This window comes from Paramisgurnus dabryanus, chromosome 22 (assembly GCF_030506205.2).
Source record: "Paramisgurnus dabryanus chromosome 22, PD_genome_1.1, whole genome shotgun sequence".
Classification (NCBI taxonomy): Eukaryota; Metazoa; Chordata; class Actinopteri; order Cypriniformes; family Cobitidae; genus Paramisgurnus; species Paramisgurnus dabryanus.
This window is the reverse complement of record NC_133358.1, coordinates 5,778,178-5,800,658: the sequence shown is the minus strand read 5'-3', so window position 1 is coordinate 5,800,658 and position 22,481 is coordinate 5,778,178. Positions and strand designations below refer to the sequence as shown.

The 22,481-nt window shown below is 39.7% G+C and overlaps 1 protein-coding gene across 6 annotated transcripts; it reads right to left on the bottom strand.

Moving 5' to 3' along the window:
• Window positions 1-469: 469 nt before the first annotated feature.
• On the bottom strand, window positions 470-22,328 carry acbd5a (acyl-CoA binding domain containing 5a). Of its 6 annotated transcripts, none has more exons than XM_065294671.2 (13): window positions 22,307-22,328; window positions 21,840-21,946; window positions 21,312-21,432; window positions 20,628-20,700; window positions 20,430-20,544; window positions 16,340-16,537; window positions 6,915-7,109; window positions 6,634-6,728; window positions 6,292-6,520; window positions 5,480-5,679; window positions 5,333-5,392; window positions 3,628-3,737; window positions 470-2,064 (listed from the first exon to the last, which is right to left on the bottom strand). In XM_065294671.2, the coding sequence occupies exons 2-13, from the start codon at window positions 21,919-21,921 to the stop codon at window positions 2,052-2,054; spliced, it is 1,491 nt and encodes a 496-aa protein (XP_065150743.2). In that variant the 5' UTR covers window positions 21,922-21,946; window positions 22,307-22,328; the 3' UTR covers window positions 470-2,051. The 6 variants fall into 6 exon arrangements, with proteins under 6 accessions (XP_065150743.2, XP_065150740.2, XP_065150744.2 ...); XM_065294668.2 differs by having other exon boundaries at window positions 22,241-22,316; XM_065294672.2 differs by having other exon boundaries at window positions 6,634-6,719; window positions 22,241-22,316.
• Between the last annotated feature and the right edge of the window lie 153 nt (window positions 22,329-22,481).

The following is a 22,481-nucleotide window of genomic DNA, read 5'->3' as shown; positions in this document are numbered from 1 at the left end:
TATTTCTCTTTAAAATGAGGAGGGGTACAAGGTAAAAAAAGCAGACAAACAGGCTAAAAACACAATAAAAATGTTACTGTATGACACAATGTCAAATGTATTGCAATGCATTTTTTTATGCAAATGGTTGGGAAATGTTTTCCAAGAATGTAAGAAAAAGAAATGACAAAATGAAAGATTTTTTTGTGAGATTAGAAATATTTATATTGGCTAAATCTAAAGTATGCTTATGGGGATATAGCCCAGTTTTGATCATGCTGGCTCACACTTTTTTAAAAGAATTGACATTTCAAGAGGATCTAATTCACAGCATATTTTGTGTGAATTAGTTTGTGACCTTGAAAATGAAACGCTGGCAAAACATTGTTTTCAGTCAATGTATTTGTTAATCAGAAGACTTTATAGATATTTTGAAAGGTTTTTAATAAAAGTTTAGTCTAACAAACAGGCAGATAAGCATGCAGCGATCTTCTGCCAAACTTTAAGCAAAAGCTTCAATTATATTTTATTAGAAAGATAGTGTGCACAGTTAAAACAAAGGCATTTCAATCATATATTCGCTACCATAGATGACCTAAAAGGTAGTATACAGAAATTATTTAAATATATTTGCAAATGCTACATTACAGTATAGTACAATTAAAATATATAACATGGTTATATATTTTATACATTTATATATTTTTCACATTTCTAATATACAGTTATTGAATGAATTAACAATATAAACCAATTTACAACAAAACAAACAATGTTACTTTCTCAGTTAAACCAACAAAAAGTCTATGTGAATGATTTACAAGATTTTAATCTTATAGAACATGCTCTCAACATGATCAATATTTTAGTATTTAATATGGTAAACCATTATCAATAATTTATACCCATCGTCACATTCAGACTTCTCAATTCAGTGCTTCACAACTCAACCCTATTCTTAAAATGTATAAAAGTTTTTGTGATACCCTTCAACTAACTGAACCATTTTGAGGAAATATGATTGTGTTCATCTCTATCAACAGATTTCAACAAATGACAGTGGTCTTTAGTAAAGTATTTCAACATGAAAACAGAACAAAATAAAATAATTAGTTGGATCACATAACAAAATATCAAATGAACTGCCACTATTAAATAATGCTGTCCCATGGTAGGGTAAAAATTTAATTTTCTAAGTTAAATTAAGTCAAGTTTACATGTGTCCTAGCAGAGTAACCACAAATGTATTACACTTACGTTTGATAACCAGAAAGCGTCTAAATATCGCTTTGATATTTTGTTATTTCCTGCAATGATATTTTGCAGTATACATTTGAAATGTGGCAGGTATCCAAATATGTTTGGGGTTTACTGTGAGAAGATCAGCTCTTTACTAGCATACATAATGTGAACGTGAGTAAATGAAATTTATGTTATTCTATATGTCGCCTTTAGACCCTTAGGGTCAGTTTCATTATCAAGATTGTTAATTATGGCTTTGATTAGCACCATAGCCCAGTTAGGGCAAACATCAAATCTAGATATTAACACGTACAATAAAAATGTTACTCTTTCATTATACCTTCAAAAAAAAATTTGGGGGTCCTGAATCTAACCATTATGATTCAAAGCCCAACCAATTCATAGGCCTTTTTTAAAGAATCGGTCAAGAATTAGAGAAATACTCTAAACATAAATGAACTGTGCTATAATTATCAGTGTGTACTACACTTTACTACAGTATTCATGACACTTAGCAGCTATGTTTGCGTGAATATTGTATACATGGACATGAAAAGTCTATTTTTCTATGAAGACTATGATCCTAAAGCTAATTACCCAAATCATGGTTTTATGACTATCGGTATCTAGCTAATTACGTTCCATAAAAAAACTGTAATGGCGTACATTCAATCCGTCTTTCCTTTTGCTAATTCTTATAGCCGTCATTATAGTGCAAAAGCAGGAGTTATAGAGATCACTGGAGAGCCGGGAAACGTCCTCCTCTTAAGTGGAAAGATGGCTCTTTTCTTGCCAGTCTTCAAAGGTTTCCAGCATGCAATCGATTCCTATCAATTGAACTTTCTGTGGCAAAAAAAAATTATATTAAACCTCTGTTGCTTTATCTGATTAAAGTCAACATTAAATTGCCTATTTTACTTCCTCAACGAGTGAAATATTAAGTGAAATGCAGAGTGATTCATGCAAAACATTGCGGGCGGGGACTTGATGTTATATACCAAGAAATGACTATACAGTAAAAATGTCTGACAGGTGGCTAAATGAATACTGCTTTCATAAAAATTATATTTATAATTCCCCTTCCATGTCATCCAAAATGTTTGTCTTTCTTTCTTCAGTCGAAAAGAAATTCTTTGAGGAAAACTTTCCAGGATTTTTCTCAATATAGTGGACTTAAGTGGACCTCAACAGTTCACAGTTTCAATCAAGTTTAAAATTGCAGTTTCAAAGGGCTCTAAATGATCCCAACCGAGATAGGGTCTTGTCTAGCGAAATGATAGTCATTTTCACAAAAAAAAAACCTACTTAACCACAACTTCTCTACACTAGCTTAATCTAGACTTGTGATGCGCCAGTGTGATTAGCGTTACATAATCACATCGAAAGTGAAATGATACTTAATGTCTTTGTGTCAGTTTATTGTTTAAAATAGTCTGCAAGTGCTCGTTTCACATGACCTTTCTACATGAATCCGTAATATGTAAGGTCACACGGCCAGTGCAGGAAGAGAAGTGGTTTAAAAGTATTTATTTTTTTGGGTGGGGGGATGAAGAACTTTTTGCTAGACAAGACCCTTATGCCTCGGGTGGGATTGTTTAGAGCCTTTTAAAGCTGCATTGAAACTGTGAACTATTGAAGTCCAATAAAGTCCACTATACGGAGAAAAATCCTGGAATGTTTTCCTCAAAAAACTTAATTTCTTTTTGACTGAACAAAGAAAGACATCTTGAATGACATGGGTAAATTATCAGGATTTTTTTTGAAAGTGGCGTATTCCTTTAAAAAGAGTAGAGCTAAGTGATGTTAGCCTATAAGAAAGATTGTTCCGGATCTTTTGAATTTAATCACCTGTCAACTTGCATTCAATTCATTTTTAGCTACTTGTTCTAATCTGAGACTGTGACAAATATAATAGACTGCGTTCTGCTTGTTAATTACTGTCCTGTATACAATAGTAATGCCTGCTTTTGTTTTAAAGACAAAACATGAAACAGTTAAAGCCGAAGTATAGTGTAAGTCAGTGTACAGTGCATGTGACGCAATTTTCATCATCAGAAAAGTGCACATGTACTGTATGCGCACCATCGGATTTTTGAAACCTCACGTACATTGTTCGCGTAGGTCACGCATGCACCTACAGAAGAATGTAGTATGTACACCAGGCGGGGCATTGAATGTCTGTGAACACGTATGAGTCAAATAAACTATACTTTGCAAGTCTGTGTGTTCGACCGTGTACGTACGTTAAGCCCAGACTATACTCTGGTCTTAAGCAGTATGCAGTATGCAGTTTCAATAAACTAATTTAAAGCTTTGTATGATCTCAGACTCATTTTAGACTTTTAATCCAACCTTTTATTTTCATTCAGCCCTACACATTTTGATACCTCACTCCATGCAACTTACTTTCTTCTACGCTGCAGATACATCCGGATTAGCCACTGCGCCACAAACGGCCAGATAACAGCAAAGGCCACAGTTCCAGGAGAAACATCAAATGGCCACCAAGATGACTTCTAAAAAAGCAATTAGAAACCGTAACACAAAAATGACACTGTCACAAAAACTCAATAAATATAAAATAGGACATACAGTCAAAATTTTTCATATATATTCAATATGACAATTAGACATCGTCTGGCTGTAAATGACTAAAGAAAGTGGGAAAAAGCTGTAAGACAAAATATAAGCTTTTTTATTTACACTTTACAAAATGTCCCATGACCAAAATTATTCATTCCCTTTCTCAATAATCAATGGCGAAGCCTTTACTTTTCACCATAGCTGTCAAGATGTTGTTTTTTTTTCTAATTTGTGATATAATTTTACAAATCTCCACTGGGATTTTGCACCACTTCTCGTATTAGGTCATATGTCCCTTCAAATTTTTTTGAAGGGACATATGCCACATTTCTAAGGTTCTTTGTCTTAAAATCTGCAGAACGGTAGCTATCCAGGAGCAGTGTTGGAGACATCTGCATTGTTCTATACACTATGTTCCAAATTATTATGCACATGCCATTTTTTAACAATACAGTCAGTAAGTTTACAGATTTTATTTTACCCCGAACAGTTATATGACAGTGTGGATGTTATTATATTTAAATGACTGCTAGATTAATCTAGATTAATCTCATACAAAATAAAATTATGTAGGTATGTTTGTTTAAATAAAATAAAATATATTATGCAAATAATTACTTTTATTTTGTATGAGATTATACCTAGATTAATCTATGCCCAGCACTAATTTAAATAAAATAAAAATGTCAAAATATACTTGAATACTTTGAAAAATATGCAATATACTGTTCCAAATTATTACGCAGAATGGCATGTGCATAATAATTTGGAATGCGGGGTACATTTTATAATTTATAAAAGTGCACATATTTAAAAAGTGTTTGAAAAAAGGTTTTTAAACCTCAAACAATCATGTAACTCTGTAATTATGTAAAAATATGTAAATTATTGTGTAGTGTTTTATTTTGTAACTTTACTAACATTTGAAACATAATATAATTGTACAATATGTGTGATGTTTTTTGAGCAATTAAAAAGGTTGTAAAATGAACATTAATGTAAATGAAAAAGTTAAGTCTACATTCTTTAATCAACATAAAACCGTATGCAAATTACACAAACAAATGCATGGACTGGCTGAACTGGTCTGAATATAAATTAAATTAAAATGCTCTGAGCAGCACTGTCTATTAAAGCTATATTTCACCCTAAAATTCTGTCATCATGTGCTCACCCTCATGTTCGTCTAAACCTGTATGATTTTTTTATGCTGTTGAACACAAGAAGACTTTTGATTAATGAAGTTAAGCTGACTGATTTCCATAGTGGGAAAAACAAATACTATGGAAATCTATGGGTACTGTCAACTGTGTTCATACCATCTATGATCAAATATCTTCTTTTGTGTTCAACATGCAACATGAGGGTAAGCACATGACAACACAATATTCATTTTGGGGTTAACTATCCCTTTAAGGTTTAATGCAATCTAACATTTCTCTCTAAAGAACATGGGCCCCAAGAAGCAGTGTATTACAGTGATATTAGAAGTCCTAAGGGCATTCCTAAAAAACACAAATGCCTGTACCTTCTTAGTTTTATTTGCAGGTGGTGACAGGTAGTCTGATGACAGAGCTAAGGATCGAGCCTGAAAAGTCACACATGACAAATAATGTAGTCTGTGTTGTATCTTTAATGACAATGTTTTATTGAGTGAAAGGAGCTGGTTTCTAACCTGAGAGGCTGTCAATGCTTCAAGTGTGTGTAGCCTTTCTAACACGCTCTGCATGTCGTCCTGCAGTCTGGCCAGAGCACAGATAATCTGTTCATTGAGATTTTCCATTCCAGGTGCATCTGTTCCCCAGCGTTCCCCATCTCCCCCACTGCCCTGCTGCGGTCCAGCTGACCCAGAGCCAAAGGCAGGTAACCTGGACCCTGATACACAGAGGAAATAACTGCAGTACATGTCAACAGATCACAGAACAATCTGTAGATGATTATCAGAACTTCCAGAGCATTTCAGTTTTAAACTTGCATCAGGTCTCATCTATGGTGTGTAATAGTTAATAAAGTACTACAGAAGAGTCAAGTTTTAAATAGGAAAAATATCAAAACTCTTTGGTTATTTTTTAGCGTGAGGGTAATGGTCTAATCAGATTTAATGGATTGTGCTAAGCTATGCAAAAAGTGCTAGCGCCAGACCCGGAGATCAACTGAATGGATTCCAAAACGGTAAAAATAAAATGTTTAACTCTAGGGGAGCTGGAAAATGAGCACATTTTAAAAAAAAAGTGGAATGTCCATTTAAGTTTATGTGAATACCATTCCATTAGCATAACAACGTGCTAATGACAAAGCACTTGAGTTGAATCTTCTGTGCACTTAAATATTTGTGTGTCATTTGAAACTGCTGTTAATGCAAAGCATTAAAAAAAATCCATAAAATCCCAATGCATTTAAATACTCTTGGAAGGAAGCCCCCTATCTAGGCAACTCATATGGGTTGTAACAGGTCCTAAATGCTATTTTTGGCTATGTAGTTTTTACCTCTTCCCCTCCTGACCACAGAACTGTCACTTCTGTTAGCAGGAAGTCCCTGTCTCTGTGAACCTCCTCCACTCCTTTGTCCATCTTCTCCACCGTGTTGTACACCTTCCTCTCTTTCCTGAACCTCTTCTGACTGTCTCTCCTTTGATTCGACCTCTTCTGTGGAGGACAACGTACTATGGCTCTCCTCAGCCGCATCTTGCGAGCGGTTTAGATGGATATCAGAGCCCTGGTGTCAGGAAACAATTTTTGGAGAACCATAAAATCAAATTGGTTTATGCTCTTATAAATGCAGCTGAATGCAAAGTTACTGCTTATCACTTTGTGTAAAAAAAATCTTACCTCTTCTGCACCAAACTGGTCCACAGAATCACAGTACACCTCACTGTCTGAATCACTGGCCACATGGTGGGAACTCGAAACATCTTCTGTCATATTTAAAGATATCAAAGAAGATCTTCAGCCCACTGGTAACTACTGCATAGTGTTACGATCACAAGATCATTGACAAATCATTGTCCTTAATGGCCATAAATAAAAGTACACTAGCTACCAAATTTTAAATTATGCATTAAGTCTGAGCTATGTTGATAAATGATTACCTCACGAGTCTTTCTCCTTACCTTTGGCATGTCCATTGACTTCTATGATATCTCCATTGTGGTTAATGCTTTCAGATTCTTCCTCTGACTCGTGTCTGTTCAGGTTAGACTTGGAGCAGAGTGTTCCATTAGCAAGGACTTTGTGTTGCTGGGCATTGCCATTAGATTGAGCTCCTTTAGCTCCACCCGCTGAAGACTTTTTCTTAACTTGTGGGGCTAAAAAAACACACCATGCTTTTCATCAGAGTTGCTAGGGAATTTCTAGGTGGTTGCTAGGTGTTTGATAAAGTCTTCTGGGTGGTTGCTAAGGCATTGCTATGTGGTTGCTAAGGTGTTCTAAGTGGTAGCCAAAGAATTGCTAGATGGTGGCCAAGGTGTTTTGAGTGGTTGCTAGGACATTGCTAACGTGTATTGAGTGGTTGCTAAGGCATTGCTATGTGGTTGCTAAGGTGTTCTAAGTGGTAGCCAAAGAATTGCTAGATGGTGGCCAAGGTGTTTTGAGTGGTTGCTAGGACATTGCTAACGTGTATTGAGTGGCTGCTAGGGCATTGCTAGATGGTGGACAAGATGTTTTGAGTGGTTGCTAGGAAATTGCTAGGTGGTGGACAAGATGTTTTGAGTGTTTGCTAGGGCATTGCTAGATGGTGACCATGGTGTTTGAGTGACTGCTAGGGCATTGCTAGATGGTGGTCAAGGTGTTTTTAGTGGTTGCTAGGGCATTGCTAGATAGTGGTCAAGGTGTTTTGAGTGGTTGCTAGGGCATTGCTAGATGGTGGCCAAGGTGTTTTGAGTGACTGCTAGGGCATTGCTAGATGGTGGCCAAGGTGTTTTGGGTGATTGCTAGGACATTGCTAGCGTGTATTGAGTGGTTGCTAGGAAATTGCTAGGTGGTGGACAAGATGTTTTTAGTGGTTGCTAGGGCATTGCTAGATGGTGACCAAGGTGTTTGAGTGGTTGCTAGGGCATTGCTAGATGGTGGCCAAGGTGTTTTGGGTGATTGCTAGGACATTGCTAGCGTGTATTGAGTGGTTGCTAGGAAATTGCTAGGTGGTGGACAAGATGTTTTGAGTGTTTGCTAGGGCATTGCTAGATGGTGACCAAGGTGTTTGAGTGGTTGCTAGGAAATTGCTAGGTGGTGGACAAGATGCTTTGAGTGACTGCTAGGGCATTGCTAGATGGTGGAAAAGATGTTTTGAGTGGTTGCTAGGAAATTGCTAGGTGGTGGACAAGATGTTTTGAGTGGTTGCTAGGGCATTGCTAGATGGTGACCAAGGTGTTTGAATGGTTGCTAGGGCATTGCTAGATGGTGGACAAGATGTTTTGAGTGGTTGCTAGGAAATTGCTAGGTGGTGGACAAGATGTTTTGAGTGTTTGCTAGGGCATTGCTAGATGGTGACCAAGGTGTTTTGAGTGGTTGCTAGGGCATTGCTAGATGGTGGTCAAGGTGTTTTGAGTGGTTGCTAGGGCATTGCTAGATGGTGGCCAAGGTGTTTTGAGTGGTTGCTAGGAAATTGCTAGGTGGTGGACAAGATGTTTTGAGTGGTTGCTAGGGCATTGCTAGATGGTGACCAGGGTGTTTGAGTGGTTGCTAGGGCATTGCTAGATGGTGGTCAAGGTGTTTTGAGTGGTTGCTAGGGCATTGCTAGATGGTGGTCAAGGTGTTTTGAGTGACTGCTAGGGCATTGCTAGATGGTGACCAAGGTGCTTTGAGTGGTTGCTAGGAAATTGCTAGGTGGTGGACAAGATGTTTTTAGTGGTTGCTAGGGCATTGCTAGATGGTGACCAAGGTGTTTGAGTGGTTGCTAGGGCATTGCTAGATGGTGGTCAAGGTGTTTTGAGTGGTTGCTAGGGCATTGCTAGATGGTGGCCAAGGTGTTTTGAGTGGTTGCTAGGAAATTGCTAGGTGGTGGACAAGATGTTTTGAGTGGTTGCTAGGGCATTGCTAGATGGTGACCAAGGTGTTTGAGTGGTTGCTAGGGCATTGCTAGATGGTGGTCAAGGTGTTTTGAGTGGTTGCTAGAGCATTGCTAGATGGTGGCCAAGGTGTTTTGAGTGACTGCTAGGGCATTGCTAGATGGTGACCAAGGTGTTTGAGTGGTTGCTAGGTGGTGGACAAGATGTTTTGAGTGGTTGCTAGGGCATTGCTAGATGGTAACCAAGGTGTTTGAGTGGTTGCTAGGGCATTGCTAGATGGTGGTCAAGGTGTTTTGAGTGGTTGCTAGGGCATTGCTAGATGGTGGCCAAGGTGTTTTGAGTGGTTGCTAGGGCATTGCTAGATGGTGACCAAGGTGTTTGAGTGGTTGCTAGGGCATTGGTAAATGGTGGCCAAGGTGTTTTGAGTGGTTGCTAGGAAATTGCTAGATGGTGGACAAGATGTTTTGAGTGGTTGCTAGGCCATTGGTAAATGGTGGCCAAGGTGTTTTGAGTGGTTGCTAGGGCATTGCTAGATGGTGACCAAGGTGTTTGAGTGGTTGCTAGGGCATTGCTAGATGGTGGCCAAGGTGTTTTGAGTGGTTGCTAGGGCATTGCTAGATGGTGACCAAGGTGTTTGAGTGGTTGCTAGGGCAATGGTAAATGGTGGCCCAGGTGTTTTGAGTGGTTGCTAGGAAATTGCTAGATGGTGACCAAGGTGTTTTGAGTGGTTGCTAGGGCATTGCTAGATGGTGACCAAGGTGTTTGAGTGATTGCTAGGGCATTGCTAGATGGTGGTCAAGGTGTTTTGAGTGGTTGCTAGGGCATTGCTAGATGGTGACCAAGGTGTTTGAGTGGTTGCTAGGGCATTGCTAGATGGTGGTCAAGGTGTTTTGAGTGGTTGCTAGGGCATTGCTAGATGGTGACCAAGGTGTTTGAGTGGTTGCTAGGGCATTGCTAGATGGTGGTCAAGGTGTTTTGAGTGGTTGCTAGGGCATTGCTAGATGGTGGCCAAGGTGTTTTGAGTGACTGCTAGGGCATTGCTAGATGGTGACCAAGGTGTTTGAGTGGTTGCTAGGTGGTGGACAAGATGTTTTGAGTGGTTGCTAGGGCATTGCTAGATGGTGACCAAGGTGTTTGAGTGGTTGCTAGGGCATTGCTAGATGGTGGCCAAGGTGTTTTGAGTGGTTGCTAGGGCATTGCTAGATGGTGACCAAGGTGTTTGAGTGGTTGCTAGGGCATTGGTAAATGGTGGCCAAGGTGTTTTGAGTGGTTGCTAGGAAATTGCTAGATGGTGACCAAGGTGTTTTGAGTGGTTGCTAGGGCATTGCTAGATGGTGACCAAGGTGTTTGAGTGGTTGCTAGGGCATTGCTAGATGGTGGCCAAGGTGTTTTGAGTGGTTGCTAGGACATTGCTAACGTGTATTGAGTGGTTGCTAAGGCATTGCTATGTGGTTGCTAAGGTGTTCTAAGTGGTAGCCAAAGAATTGCTAGATGGTGGCCAAGGTGTTTTGAGTGGTTGCTAGGACATTGCTAACGTGTATTGAGTGGCTGCTAGGGCATTGCTAGATGGTGGACAAGATGTTTTGAGTGGTTGCTAGGAAATTGCTAGGTGGTGGACAAGATGTTTTGAGTGTTTGCTAGGGCATTGCTAGATGGTGACCATGGTGTTTGAGTGACTGCTAGGGCATTGCTAGATGGTGGTCAAGGTGTTTTTAGTGGTTGCTAGGGCATTGCTAGATAGTGGTCAAGGTGTTTTGAGTGGTTGCTAGGGCATTGCTAGATGGTGGCCAAGGTGTTTTGAGTGACTGCTAGGGCATTGCTAGATGGTGACCAAGGTGCTTTGAGTGGTTGCTAGGAAATTGCTAGGTGGTGGACAAGATGTTTTTAGTGGTTGCTAGGGCATTGCTAGATGGTGACCAAGGTGTTTGAGTGGTTGCTAGGGCATTGCTAGATGGTGGCCAAGGTGTTTTGGGTGATTGCTAGGACATTGCTAGCGTGTATTGAGTGGTTGCTAGGAAATTGCTAGGTGGTGGACAAGATGTTTTGAGTGTTTGCTAGGGCATTGCTAGATGGTGACCAAGGTGTTTGAGTGGTTGCTAGGAAATTGCTAGGTGGTGGACAAGATGCTTTGAGTGACTGCTAGGGCATTGCTAGATGGTGGAAAATATGTTTTGAGTGGTTGCTAGGAAATTGCTAGGTGGTGGACAAGATGTTTTGAGTGGTTGCTAGGGCATTGCTAGATGGTGACCAAGGTGTTTGAATGGTTGCTAGGGCATTGCTAGATGGTGGACAAGATGTTTTGAGTGTTTGCTAGGGCATTGCTAGATGGTGACCAAGGTGTTTTGAGTGGTTGCTAGGGCATTGCTAGATGGTGGTCAAGGTGTTTTGAGTGGTTGCTAGGGCATTGCTAGATGGTGGCCAAGGTGTTTTGAGTGGTTGCTAGGGCATTGCTAGGTGGTGGTCAAGGTGTTTTGAGTGACTGCTAGGGCATTGCTAGATGGTGACCAAGGTGCTTTGAGTGGTTGCTAGGAAATTGCTAGGTGGTGGACAAGATGTTTTTAGTGGTTGCTAGGGCATTGCTAGATGGTGACCAAGGTGTTTGAGTGGTTGCTAGGGCATTGCTAGATGGTGGTCAAGGTGTTTTGAGTGGTTGCTAGGGCATTGCTAGATGGTGGCCAAGGTGTTTTGAGTGGTTGCTAGGAAATTGCTAGGTGGTGGACAAGATGTTTTGAGTGGTTGCTAGGGCATTGCTAGATGGTGACCAAGGTGTTTGAGTGGTTGCTAGGGCATTGCTAGATGGTGGTCAAGGTGTTTTGAGTGGTTGCTAGAGCATTGCTAGATGGTGGCCAAGGTGTTTTGAGTGACTGCTAGGGCATTGCTAGATGGTGACCAAGGTGTTTGAGTGGTTGCTAGGTGGTGGACAAGATGTTTTGAGTGGTTGCTAGGGCATTGCTAGATGGTAACCAAGGTGTTTGAGTGGTTGCTAGGGCATTGCTAGATGGTGGTCAAGGTGTTTTGAGTGGTTGCTAGGGCATTGCTAGATGGTGGCCAAGGTGTTTTGAGTGGTTGCTAGGGCATTGCTAGATGGTGACCAAGGTGTTTGAGTGGTTGCTAGGGCATTGGTAAATGGTGGCCAAGGTGTTTTGAGTGGTTGCTAGGAAATTGCTAGATGGTGGACAAGATGTTTTGAGTGGTTGCTAGGCCATTGGTAAATGGTGGCCAAGGTGTTTTGAGTGGTTGCTAGGGCATTGCTAGATGGTGACCAAGGTGTTTGAGTGGTTGCTAGGGCATTGCTAGATGGTGGCCAAGGTGTTTTGAGTGGTTGCTAGGGCATTGCTAGATGGTGACCAAGGTGTTTGAGTGGTTGCTAGGGCAATGGTAAATGGTGGCCAAGGTGTTTTGAGTGGTTGCTAGGAAATTGCTAGATGGTGACCAAGGTGTTTTGAGTGGTTGCTAGGGCATTGCTAGATGGTGACCAAGGTGTTTGAGTGATTGCTAGGGCATTGCTAGATGGTGGTCAAGGTGTTTTGAGTGGTTGCTAGGGCATTGCTAGATGGTGACCAAGGTGTTTGAGTGGTTGCTAGGGCATTGCTAGATGGTGGTCAAGGTGTTTTGAGTGGTTGCTAGGGCATTGCTAGATGGTGACCAAGGTGTTTGAGTGGTTGCTAGGGCATTGCTAGATGGTGGTCAAGGTGTTTTGAGTGGTTGCTAGGGCATTGCTAGATGGTGGCCAAGGTGTTTTGAGTGACTGCTAGGGCATTGCTAGATGGTGACCAAGGTGTTTGAGTGGTTGCTAGGTGGTGGACAAGATGTTTTGAGTGGTTGCTAGGGCATTGCTAGATGGTGACCAAGGTGTTTGAGTGGTTGCTAGGGCATTGCTAGATGGTGGCCAAGGTGTTTTGAGTGGTTGCTAGGGCATTGCTAGATGGTGACCAAGGTGTTTGAGTGGTTGCTAGGGCATTGGTAAATGGTGGCCAAGGTGTTTTGAGTGGTTGCTAGGAAATTGCTAGATGGTGACCAAGGTGTTTTGAGTGGTTGCTAGGGCATTGCTAGATGGTGACCAAGGTGTTTGAGTGGTTGCTAGGGCATTGCTAGATGGTGGTCAAGGTGTTTTGAGTGGTTGCTAGGGCATTGCTAGATGGTGGCCAAGGTGTTTTGAGTGGTTGCTAGGGCATTGCTAGATGGTGACCAAGGTGTTTGAGTGGTTGCTAGGGCATTGCTAGATGGTGGTCAAGGTGTTTTGAGTGGTTGCTAGGGCATTGCTAGATGGTGGCCAAGGTGTTTTGAGGGGTTGCTAGGGCATTGCTAGATGGTGACCAAGGTGTTTGAGTGGTTGCTAGGGCATTGCTAGATGGTGGTCAAGGTGTTTTGAGTGGTTGCTAGGGCATTGCTAGATGGTGGCCAAGGTGTTTTGAGTGGTTGCTAGGGAATTGCTAGATGGTGACTAAGGTGCTTTGAGTGGTTGCTAGGAAATTGCTAGGTGGTGGTCAAGGTGTTTTGAGTGGTTGCTAGGGCATTGCTAGATGGTGGCCAAGGTGTTTTGAGTGGTTGCTAGGGCATTGCTAGATGGTGACCAAGGTGTTTGAGTGGTTGCTAGGGCATTGGTAAATTGTGGCCAAGGTGTTTTGAGTGGTTGCTAGGAAATTGCTAGATGGTGGACAAGATGTTTTGAGTGGTTGCTAGGCCATTGGTAAATGGTGGCCAAGGTGTTTTGAGTGGTTGCTAGGGCATTGCTAGATGGTGACCAAGGTGTTTGAGTAGTTGCTAGGGCATTGGTAAATGGTGGCCAAGGTGTTTTGAGTGGTTGCTAGGAAATTGCTAGATGGTGACCAAGGTGTTTTGAGTGGTTGCTAGGGCATTGCTAGATGGTGACCAAGGTGTTTGAGTGGTTGCTAGGGCATTGCTAGATGGTGACCAAGGTGTTTGAGTGGTTGCTAGGGCATTGCTAGATGGTGGCCAAGGTGTTTTGAGTGGTTGCTAGGGCATTGCTAGATGGTGACCAAGGTATTTGAGTGGTTGCTAGGGCATTGGTAAATGGTTGCCAAGGTGTTTTGAGTGGTTGCTAGGGCATTGCTAGATGGTGACCAAGGCGTTTTGAGTGGTTGCTAGGGCATTGCTAGATGGTGACCAAGGTGTTTGAGTGGTTGCTAGGGCATTGCTAGATGGTGGTCAAGGTGTTTTGAGTGGTTGCTAGGAAATTGCTAGATGGTGGACAAGATGTTTTGAGTGGTTGCTAGGGCATTGCTAGATGGTGACCAAGGTGTTTGAGTGGTTGCTAGGGCATTGCTAGATGGTGGTCAAGGTGTTTTGAGTGGTTGCTAGGGCATTGCTAGATGGTGGCCAAGGTGTTTTGAGTGGTTGCTAGGGCATTGCTAGATGGTGGCCAAGGTGTTTGAGTGGTTGCTAGAGCATTGCTAGATGGTGGCCAAGGTGATTTGAGTGGTTGCTAGGGCATTGGTAAATGGTGGCCAAGGTGTTTTGAGTGGTTGCTAGGGCATTGCTAGATGATGGACAAGGTGCTTTGAGTGGTAGCTAGGAAATTGCTGGATGGTGGTCAAGGTGTTTGAGTGGTTGCTAGGGCATTGCTAGATGGTGGCCAAGGTGCTTTGAGTAGTTGATAGGGTATTGCTAGATGGTGGCCAAGGTGTTTTGAGTGGTTGCTAGGGCATTGCTAGATGGTGGCCAAGGTGTTTTGAGTGGTTGCTAGGGCATTGCTAGATGGTGGCCAAGGTGTTTTATGTTTTATTTATATAGCGCCTTTCAAGAACCAAGGACACTTTACATGAAGTTGCTATATAAAATGAATACATATGAGCATGCAGTCAGTATACAACATGTTATCAACAATATGGAACAGACAAAGAAAGTTAATCTACATTAGACTTACAAAAACAAGCACAGAGCTGGAAATGACAGACAATCAATTAAAAAAACACGAAAAGTAAATAAGTGAGTTTTGAGAACAGTTTTAAAGGACTGAAGAGAAGAGATATCCCCAAGGTCTTGTGGTAGTTTGTTCCAGAGCTTAGAGGCTGATATGCTGAAAGCCCTACCACCCACACTAGATAGGAAGATGCTGAACCATGACAAGGCTTAAACTAGAGTGAAAATCTTAAATTGGATGCGTAACTAACAGGGAGCCAATGTAGTTGTTGTAAGACGGGGCGATGTAAGCTGATTTTTTGGTAAATGTCAGGGCCCGAGCAGCTGAATTCTAAACGAACTGAAAGCGATTTATAAAGTTTTTTGGGTAGACCTTAAAGCAAGGAGTGGCAGTAATCAAGACCGGAAGTTATAAAAGCATGAACAACAGTTTCAGTTTTAGTGAGGGTCTTAAATGGAAAATATTACGAATGGAAAAACTTGACAAGCTGATTTATATGGGGGTTCAAAACATAGCCTAGAATCAAACAACACATCAAGGTTTCGTATAGTGGAAGAGGGTTAAACCAGAACACCTTCAATGTTAATAGAAAAGGCATGTTGGGTGAGATCAAGTGATTTAGGGGTTACTAGCAAAATTTCAATTTTTTCATATTAAACTTTAAGTAGTTTTGAGCCATCCATATTTTGAGATCGAGTAATCAAGATGTTAGGGAGGAAGGGGGAAACTATTGCTAGATGGTTGCTAAGGTGTTTAGAGTGGGTGCTAGGGCATTGCAAGGTGGCTGCTAAGGTGTTCTGAGTAGTAGCTAGGGAATTGCTATGGGGTTGTTAAACTGTCCTAAAGTGGTTCCTAGGGAATTGCTAGGGTGGTCCTGACTGGCTCGAGGGCGTTGCTATATGGTAGCTAAGGTGCTTTGATTGGTTGTTAGGGCATTGAGTAGTTGCTCAGTGTTTTTTATACTGGCCAGGGTGGTTGCTAGGGTATCTGATATTTTGACATCTGGATAGATGTTGAGTCCTTCCTTTAATGCACATCTATAAGATTGTTTTACCTTTTATATCTGCAATGCAAAAAATGCCTTGTTATCACTTAGAAAAATAAAAAGCACACCTCTCCCCAACAAAGCCCAATATTTATTATTTGAGTCGTCTAGGGATGTTCTTTTCAGTTAATTTTCACGACAGACAACCGCAGCTTCTTAACCAAACATTAATTGTCTGTGACCTGGTAAAAACAATACAATGTATTTGATTTAATTTGAATGTGCAAACAGCAGCACCAGATCAACAAAAGAACCAGGATTCATACATTATCAAACTTTCACATAACATTACATTATTAAAGAGCACACAATCAGTCCGGAGGATTAATATCCAAAGAGGACAGATTGTCTCATTTTCATCTACCACAGGTCATTCACAAATTAAGGATAGAAAAGTGGCGAAATGTCTGTAGGCATGTCGACACGCACCGTGCATTACCATTTTTTTTTAAACTGATAATAATAATAATAATTGGTCATAAATTCTTACATTCAGTTAACATTATGAACATCCCTAGTGTCGTCCAAGTAATAGGCAAAGTTAAACACTTACAGATATATTTGTTAACCTTAAGTATGATCAAGAGAAACACTGATATTTACCTTTTATCACCTCTTCAACTGCTTCATCTTTTTCCTCCTCTTCATTATCTTCTGTTTTCTCTTCCAGCTCTGTGGTTGTAGTTTGTGGAGACTCTGACGTTTTAACAGGGTAAGCATCCAGAGCGCCGTTCATCTGCATCGTTCTGATGATGCTTTTTGTGACACTTTTGGGTGGTGAGGTGAGCATGCTCCCAAAGCCTGGAGAAAACAACAGTGTTACATGTGTATGAAGTTGTAAGGGGAACAAATATAATCCCCATCCATCCTTAGGCCAAATGACGGTAACCAACGGAATGGTGAAGGATTCTGTCATTTCTGGCGCTTGCAGATGAAGTTTTGGCATTACGCATTTTGGTATTATTATCTGACTCCAAGATAAAGTTAATATAAATCGGACAGATAATTACTTTAAACAGTTGCAGAATTTGGGTGGATGTTTGGTAATTCTGGTTTAGCCCTACTTGCTATTGCATCCGTTCGTTCGGCTACTCATGTCGCTTTTGACTCATGCACCGGCCGTTTATTAATCTTTAACAATCGAACCAGGCTTGGTCGCTGCTATAGGTTAGACCATATGTTCAGAAGGCTGCCTTTTATGCATGCTCATCTCTGAACATACTTTATTTATTCCCCATAGAGGTGCAACTTAATTATTACAATATTTATTTCTAAAGGTTCACGACCACTATCATAAAACAACAGCTTGTATAGCTTTGTATAATCGTGTCATAATTGAATATGCAACTTAGATAGATTAATATTGAAATAATCAGAGGTTGAGGCTCATCTGATTTAGAGTGGTCAGACAACATTAACATGTTACTCTATTACATGAAATACACTGTTAGCCTCAATGCATTTAATTTAACTTAAACTAACAGCAAATGCTAGTCCGATCTCCAAAATCCTCCGCTGATGTACCACTATGCCATCTAGTCTGGGATTTTAGTCTGTTACTAGCCTGATTTTCAGACATTGCGGTGACAAGGATACATCGTAATTTACTAATCATGTCAATAACTTTCGTAGCACCACAGAATAATCCAAACACAATTTATTAGCCAGGTAAGAAGATCATAATTCAAAGTCAATTCACAATCCAATTAAAACACGAAGAATCAAATGAGAATATTGCATACCTGGCAACTGATGAAGATCTGTTTAAAGATTTCTCAAAGAAAAATGAAATACATGATGCTATATCAAAGATACAGCATCATGGGGGTGAGTTTCCAAGTACAGAAAGACCCGCTGAACCATTTTACATAATTTCCTTAAATATCAAGAGAGACAAAGCATATAGGAATTTGGTACTGATTGGTTGTTGTAAAACTCAGGGCTGTCCTTAGTTTGCATACGGTGGGTGATTGGTTTACGTTAAAGGAATAGTCTACCCTTTTGCCACATTAAACTATGTTATTACCTCAACTGTACAGCGCGTCGTGAATGTGTTAGCATTTAGCCTAGCCCCATTCATTCCTATGGTACCAAACAGGGAAGCCACCAAACACTTCCGTGTTTTCCCTATTTAAAGACTGTTACATGAGGAGTTATACCAGTAAGTATGGTGTCACAAAATAAAACTTTTTTTGGTACCATAGGAATTAATGGGGCTAGGCTAAATGCTAACACATTCACAACGCGCTGTACAGTGCATGCATTGAAAAATGATAGGTATGTATTCATTTGTCTATGTTGAGGTAATAACATAGTTTAATATGGCAAAAGGGTAGACTATTCCTTTAAGGATGGAAGGTGTCTATCAACATTGAATTAAGTTTTACTTATACTTTAACATTGAATTCTGTTGTTATATGAGTGAGACCATTAACCACTTGCATTGACATATTTCAATAGAAAAACAAATAAGATCAGTTTCAGATTCTTTGTGCATGTAGAATGTGGCATTTCAGATACAGTTTGCTTTGAGAGAATGAGAGTACAGATATATGATGCCCTAAGGTGTGATCTTTGAAAACCGAATGGTCTCGGTTGGAAATCCACTGTGGTCTCAGTAGGAAGTCCACTGTGAATCGTAGATAGTTGTTTTCCCGGGAACTCACTTTGCCCCCATGCAATGTCCTTTGGGGAGGGGCTATCTTTATTCAGGAAATTGTCCTTACAAAGTCTTTCTAAAATATAAGTTAATTCAGGACTATTTTACAGAACTCAAAGGTCCACCAGTAACATTGTAACCTTGCACTCAGTAATCTAAACTAATACCAGCAGTGAAGGAACAACAGAGGTCTCAAAGGCAACACCTACACTATGGCACTATTAACTAAGGGCACAGGGCGTTCTACACACTGCTATTCACTTGCCTTCAAGTTGTCTAACAAATCTTTCCAAGCGGGCTGAGCATGAAACAAAATGAGTCAACATAAATCAATGTAAATAAGATAGTATGTTAATGCATTAACAGTTCAATACTCTGAGATGCTTGAAAAGGCACATAAACACAAAATATACTTTTATTTAGCTTTGTAGTTGCCAAAATTAGATTTTTATAACTTGGGGCCAGATTTATTTAGTTACTAGAAACTGGGCGAATTAGCATAAGAGAGCAATTTAAAAAAAAAATGACGGGAGTGAAAATGTCTGCTATTGATTTACTGACAAGGCACAGGTTAAATAATCCAGGTGCAAAATAAAGCAACAAGCCCCAAGCAGCAGTCGGCTACCAGTGCATTTTATAACAGCTAAGGGGCGTTGTTAAAACCCCCTTAGCTGTTATAAAATGCACTGTAACCCCACTGCTTTGCGGGGCTTATTGCTTTTATAAAACGGTTACTTCATATGCATAGAAGGATTTCATAAAATGAGACACAAATAAGTTGTAATTATATTAGTACAAATATTACTTTTCCGCCAAACAAAGTAGTTCATCAGAATCAAGTGTGGCTGAAACTGAACAGCAAAGACACAATGAAAATATAATTTAATACTGTGGTGTTTATTTTTATAAATCAACATTCATCTAATTTATACATTAACATTTATATCGTGCAACTGTTGAAGTGATGATCAAATATGCTTGAAACATGCTTAACTCTTTCCCCGTCAGTATTTTTTTTTTAAGTTGCCACCTAGTTTTAGTTTAATGCCTTACAGAAAAATAATCTTCTTTAAATAAACAAAACATATCAAATGAAAGAACAGAGCATCCGCTTTCAAACAACAACAACAACAAAAAAGCCGTTTCATCCTACCCTCATTTGTTCTCCTCTCAAATTTTTGCAGATAACTCCATCTTTGTTAAGAGCTTTTGTAAGAGATTAGATTCAGAGCCTGATCAAAACACGGTGTTTTTAGTGTTGACTTGAGTGAATGCGTCAATGTTTAAGTTGGGTAATATCGCCACCCAGTGGATAGCGGAAATATGAATTTGAGGTAGAAACTCCTCAGGGAGAGTTTTATCTTTATCGACGAGATGACTCAACAATATTTATTGACATTTATCTGGATATCGACTTTAATTGTGCAATTGTAGATAAATAAAAAATGTGATTAAAGACTGTGATGTTTATTTTCATAAATCAGTACGCAGCAACAGTGGCACAGTGATACTTATATAATGTGGTCTGAACCGTGGGTTTACCGGGGTATTTTATCATGGCTTAGAACGCGTTTCAACCAATCAGAATGAAGAACCAGAACTGCCTGTTTTATAAATAACAATTCCATTATGACCATCGCAATCTGCCAAGAGCAGAATCATATTAGTGATAAGGTTTAAGACATGCATTTTGTCTTGCGTAAAATAAAAGTGAAAATCCCAGTAAATTAACGAGCACAAACTTTAGTAAATTATTTTCTCTCATAAATTTTGTACCTGAAAGGGAAACTTTTTACTGCAATACAGCAATTAAAAGCACAACATTATGTTGTCTTAATCATCATAAATTAAATTTTGTACAACAAATACATCTATAATGAACACTTTACAAATGTTCTTAAACATTGAAATAATTTTGTCCGCATTACAGTCATATAAGTAGTTCAGTATTTTACTGAATAGTCCTATGTGATCTTTTTAGTTTTAATGAACTTCACAAATTTAGGTCTTTGCCTTCACCTAATATCAGTTTACCTGTGCTCAAATCTGACACCTGTGTTATCTTCCTCTCATCCACGAGCTCATAGAACGGCCCGATAACCTGCAGAAGCTCCTCCACCTCACTGGTTACAGGCATACTTTCCAGGATCTGATTTGAGACAAAATACATCAGTTACATTCAAATCACAACACGTTCTGTAAAACATACTTCAAGAATCAAAAATATAATACCAGTTTTAAATCATCCACATAGGCATTCATTGCCTCCTCTTTTGCCATATCACCAAGAGAATTCCAGGCATCCCTAAACACAAACAACAGAGATGGTCAGCAAGAGCTGCTAAAAAACTACATGTCAACATTCATATTTTGTCATAGTTTGAAACACAGTTTAGACTTTAAAGCTATTCTCAAAAATAATATTCAAAAGATATAGTGGATTATATGTAAACTTTAGATTAAGATCATAATGCATTGTTTTTTTGTGTGGATATACTGTATAAAACAAATCTACAAATGAAGACCACTGCAAAAAGTTACTGCTAATACAAATCCTGGTTATTTATCATACTGAACTTTCAACAGGCGAACAGTTCACGTCCTGTAGGTCATGGACCCTTCAATAGACATAATAGAGCAAAACCGTGATTATATAAATGGATTTAAAAGTGAGGTGTGCACTTAATGATTCATATTTTTCCAAACGGGTTTCCTGAACCTTCCCTGTCATCTGTCATTGACTGATCATATAGATAGTTCCACCCCAAACTCATAGCACTGGTTAGGTCAGTAGCTGTAATGTCGGGTCGCTCAAGCTAAAACAGCAATGTTAACAAACTTAAGGAAGTTAACCTACAACGTATTCACGTTGACTCAATGGGATAAAGTAATGCAGACATTAAGCAGGTTCAATACCATTTGGCTTTTCCAACAGGGTCCCAGAATCCTGGACGGGGAATGTTGCAGGGGCCTAGCGTTGCTTGCTTGTAGTAGCTATAAAATTTCAGCATCATGTCATTGGAGGGTTGAAATGAACCTGAGAACAAGAAATGTTGTTTCTTAACTGTTGACTTAACATTTATTCAGAATATCATGATCAGGGTCAGGCTCTATTTCAGCACATAAGCCAGACTGAATGTAGGTTAATCGTGTTGACCAATAGCAGCTTATCAAGTTTGTATTTACGCGCAGCGCCCCCTTCATATTTTTGTTTGTTAAGTTTACGTCCTTTATTGTTGTAACAAACATTTACACATACATATTGCAAAGCAATGTGCACTATAAACACACAGAAATATATTTATTTCTCTCGTTTATAATCAACCTAAAGTTACAACCTGAAATAAAAGTGGGTGAGGGGTCGCGTGCAGTGCTTTTACTGCTGCAATACAAGATATTGATTTTTAACTAGCTGTCATCTCGTATGATATGCGTAGTACTCACCGTTTGAAGGCAAATTTTGGATCACTTTGACAGCAGCATTGAATCTCAGCTCGTGGATCTGTTTGTTGTCACCCTCCATCATGACAATCTAACCTCTACAACAAGCTCTTGGATCAAATAAGATAGCAATGTTACAAAACTAATCGAAACATACTACGTGCTTCTATCGATTGCAAAATTATGTTTTACAGTTACAGTCAAGTAAATCAGTGTGTTTAATATAAGAGCCTCTTAAAAGTGGTAAACAAAGCAAAATTACAATCAAATACATCGCGACAAATCCTCAAGGACAAGTAAAACGTCACATCAAGTGCAAGAAACAATAATTTATGCGATATTTCAGGTTCAAACTCCATTATGAACGATCAAAACTATGTTTAAAAAGCACGGCTATCTCATACTTTATCATTTGCTTCAATCTCTTCTCTACCTGCTGTGCTGTAGACTACGACCTCATGAATACGTACCTGACAGTCACAACACGAAAGACTTCCTCCATTAATTGTTGGGAATTGTAGTTTAATTACAACAAGGCATTGCAGCAAAATCATATGGGTACAATATTAAAAAACTACAAGTACCACAATTCCATTTTTCTACTAGCAACAGTAAGGGTGATGTAGTTAACCGAGGTAAGCTTCC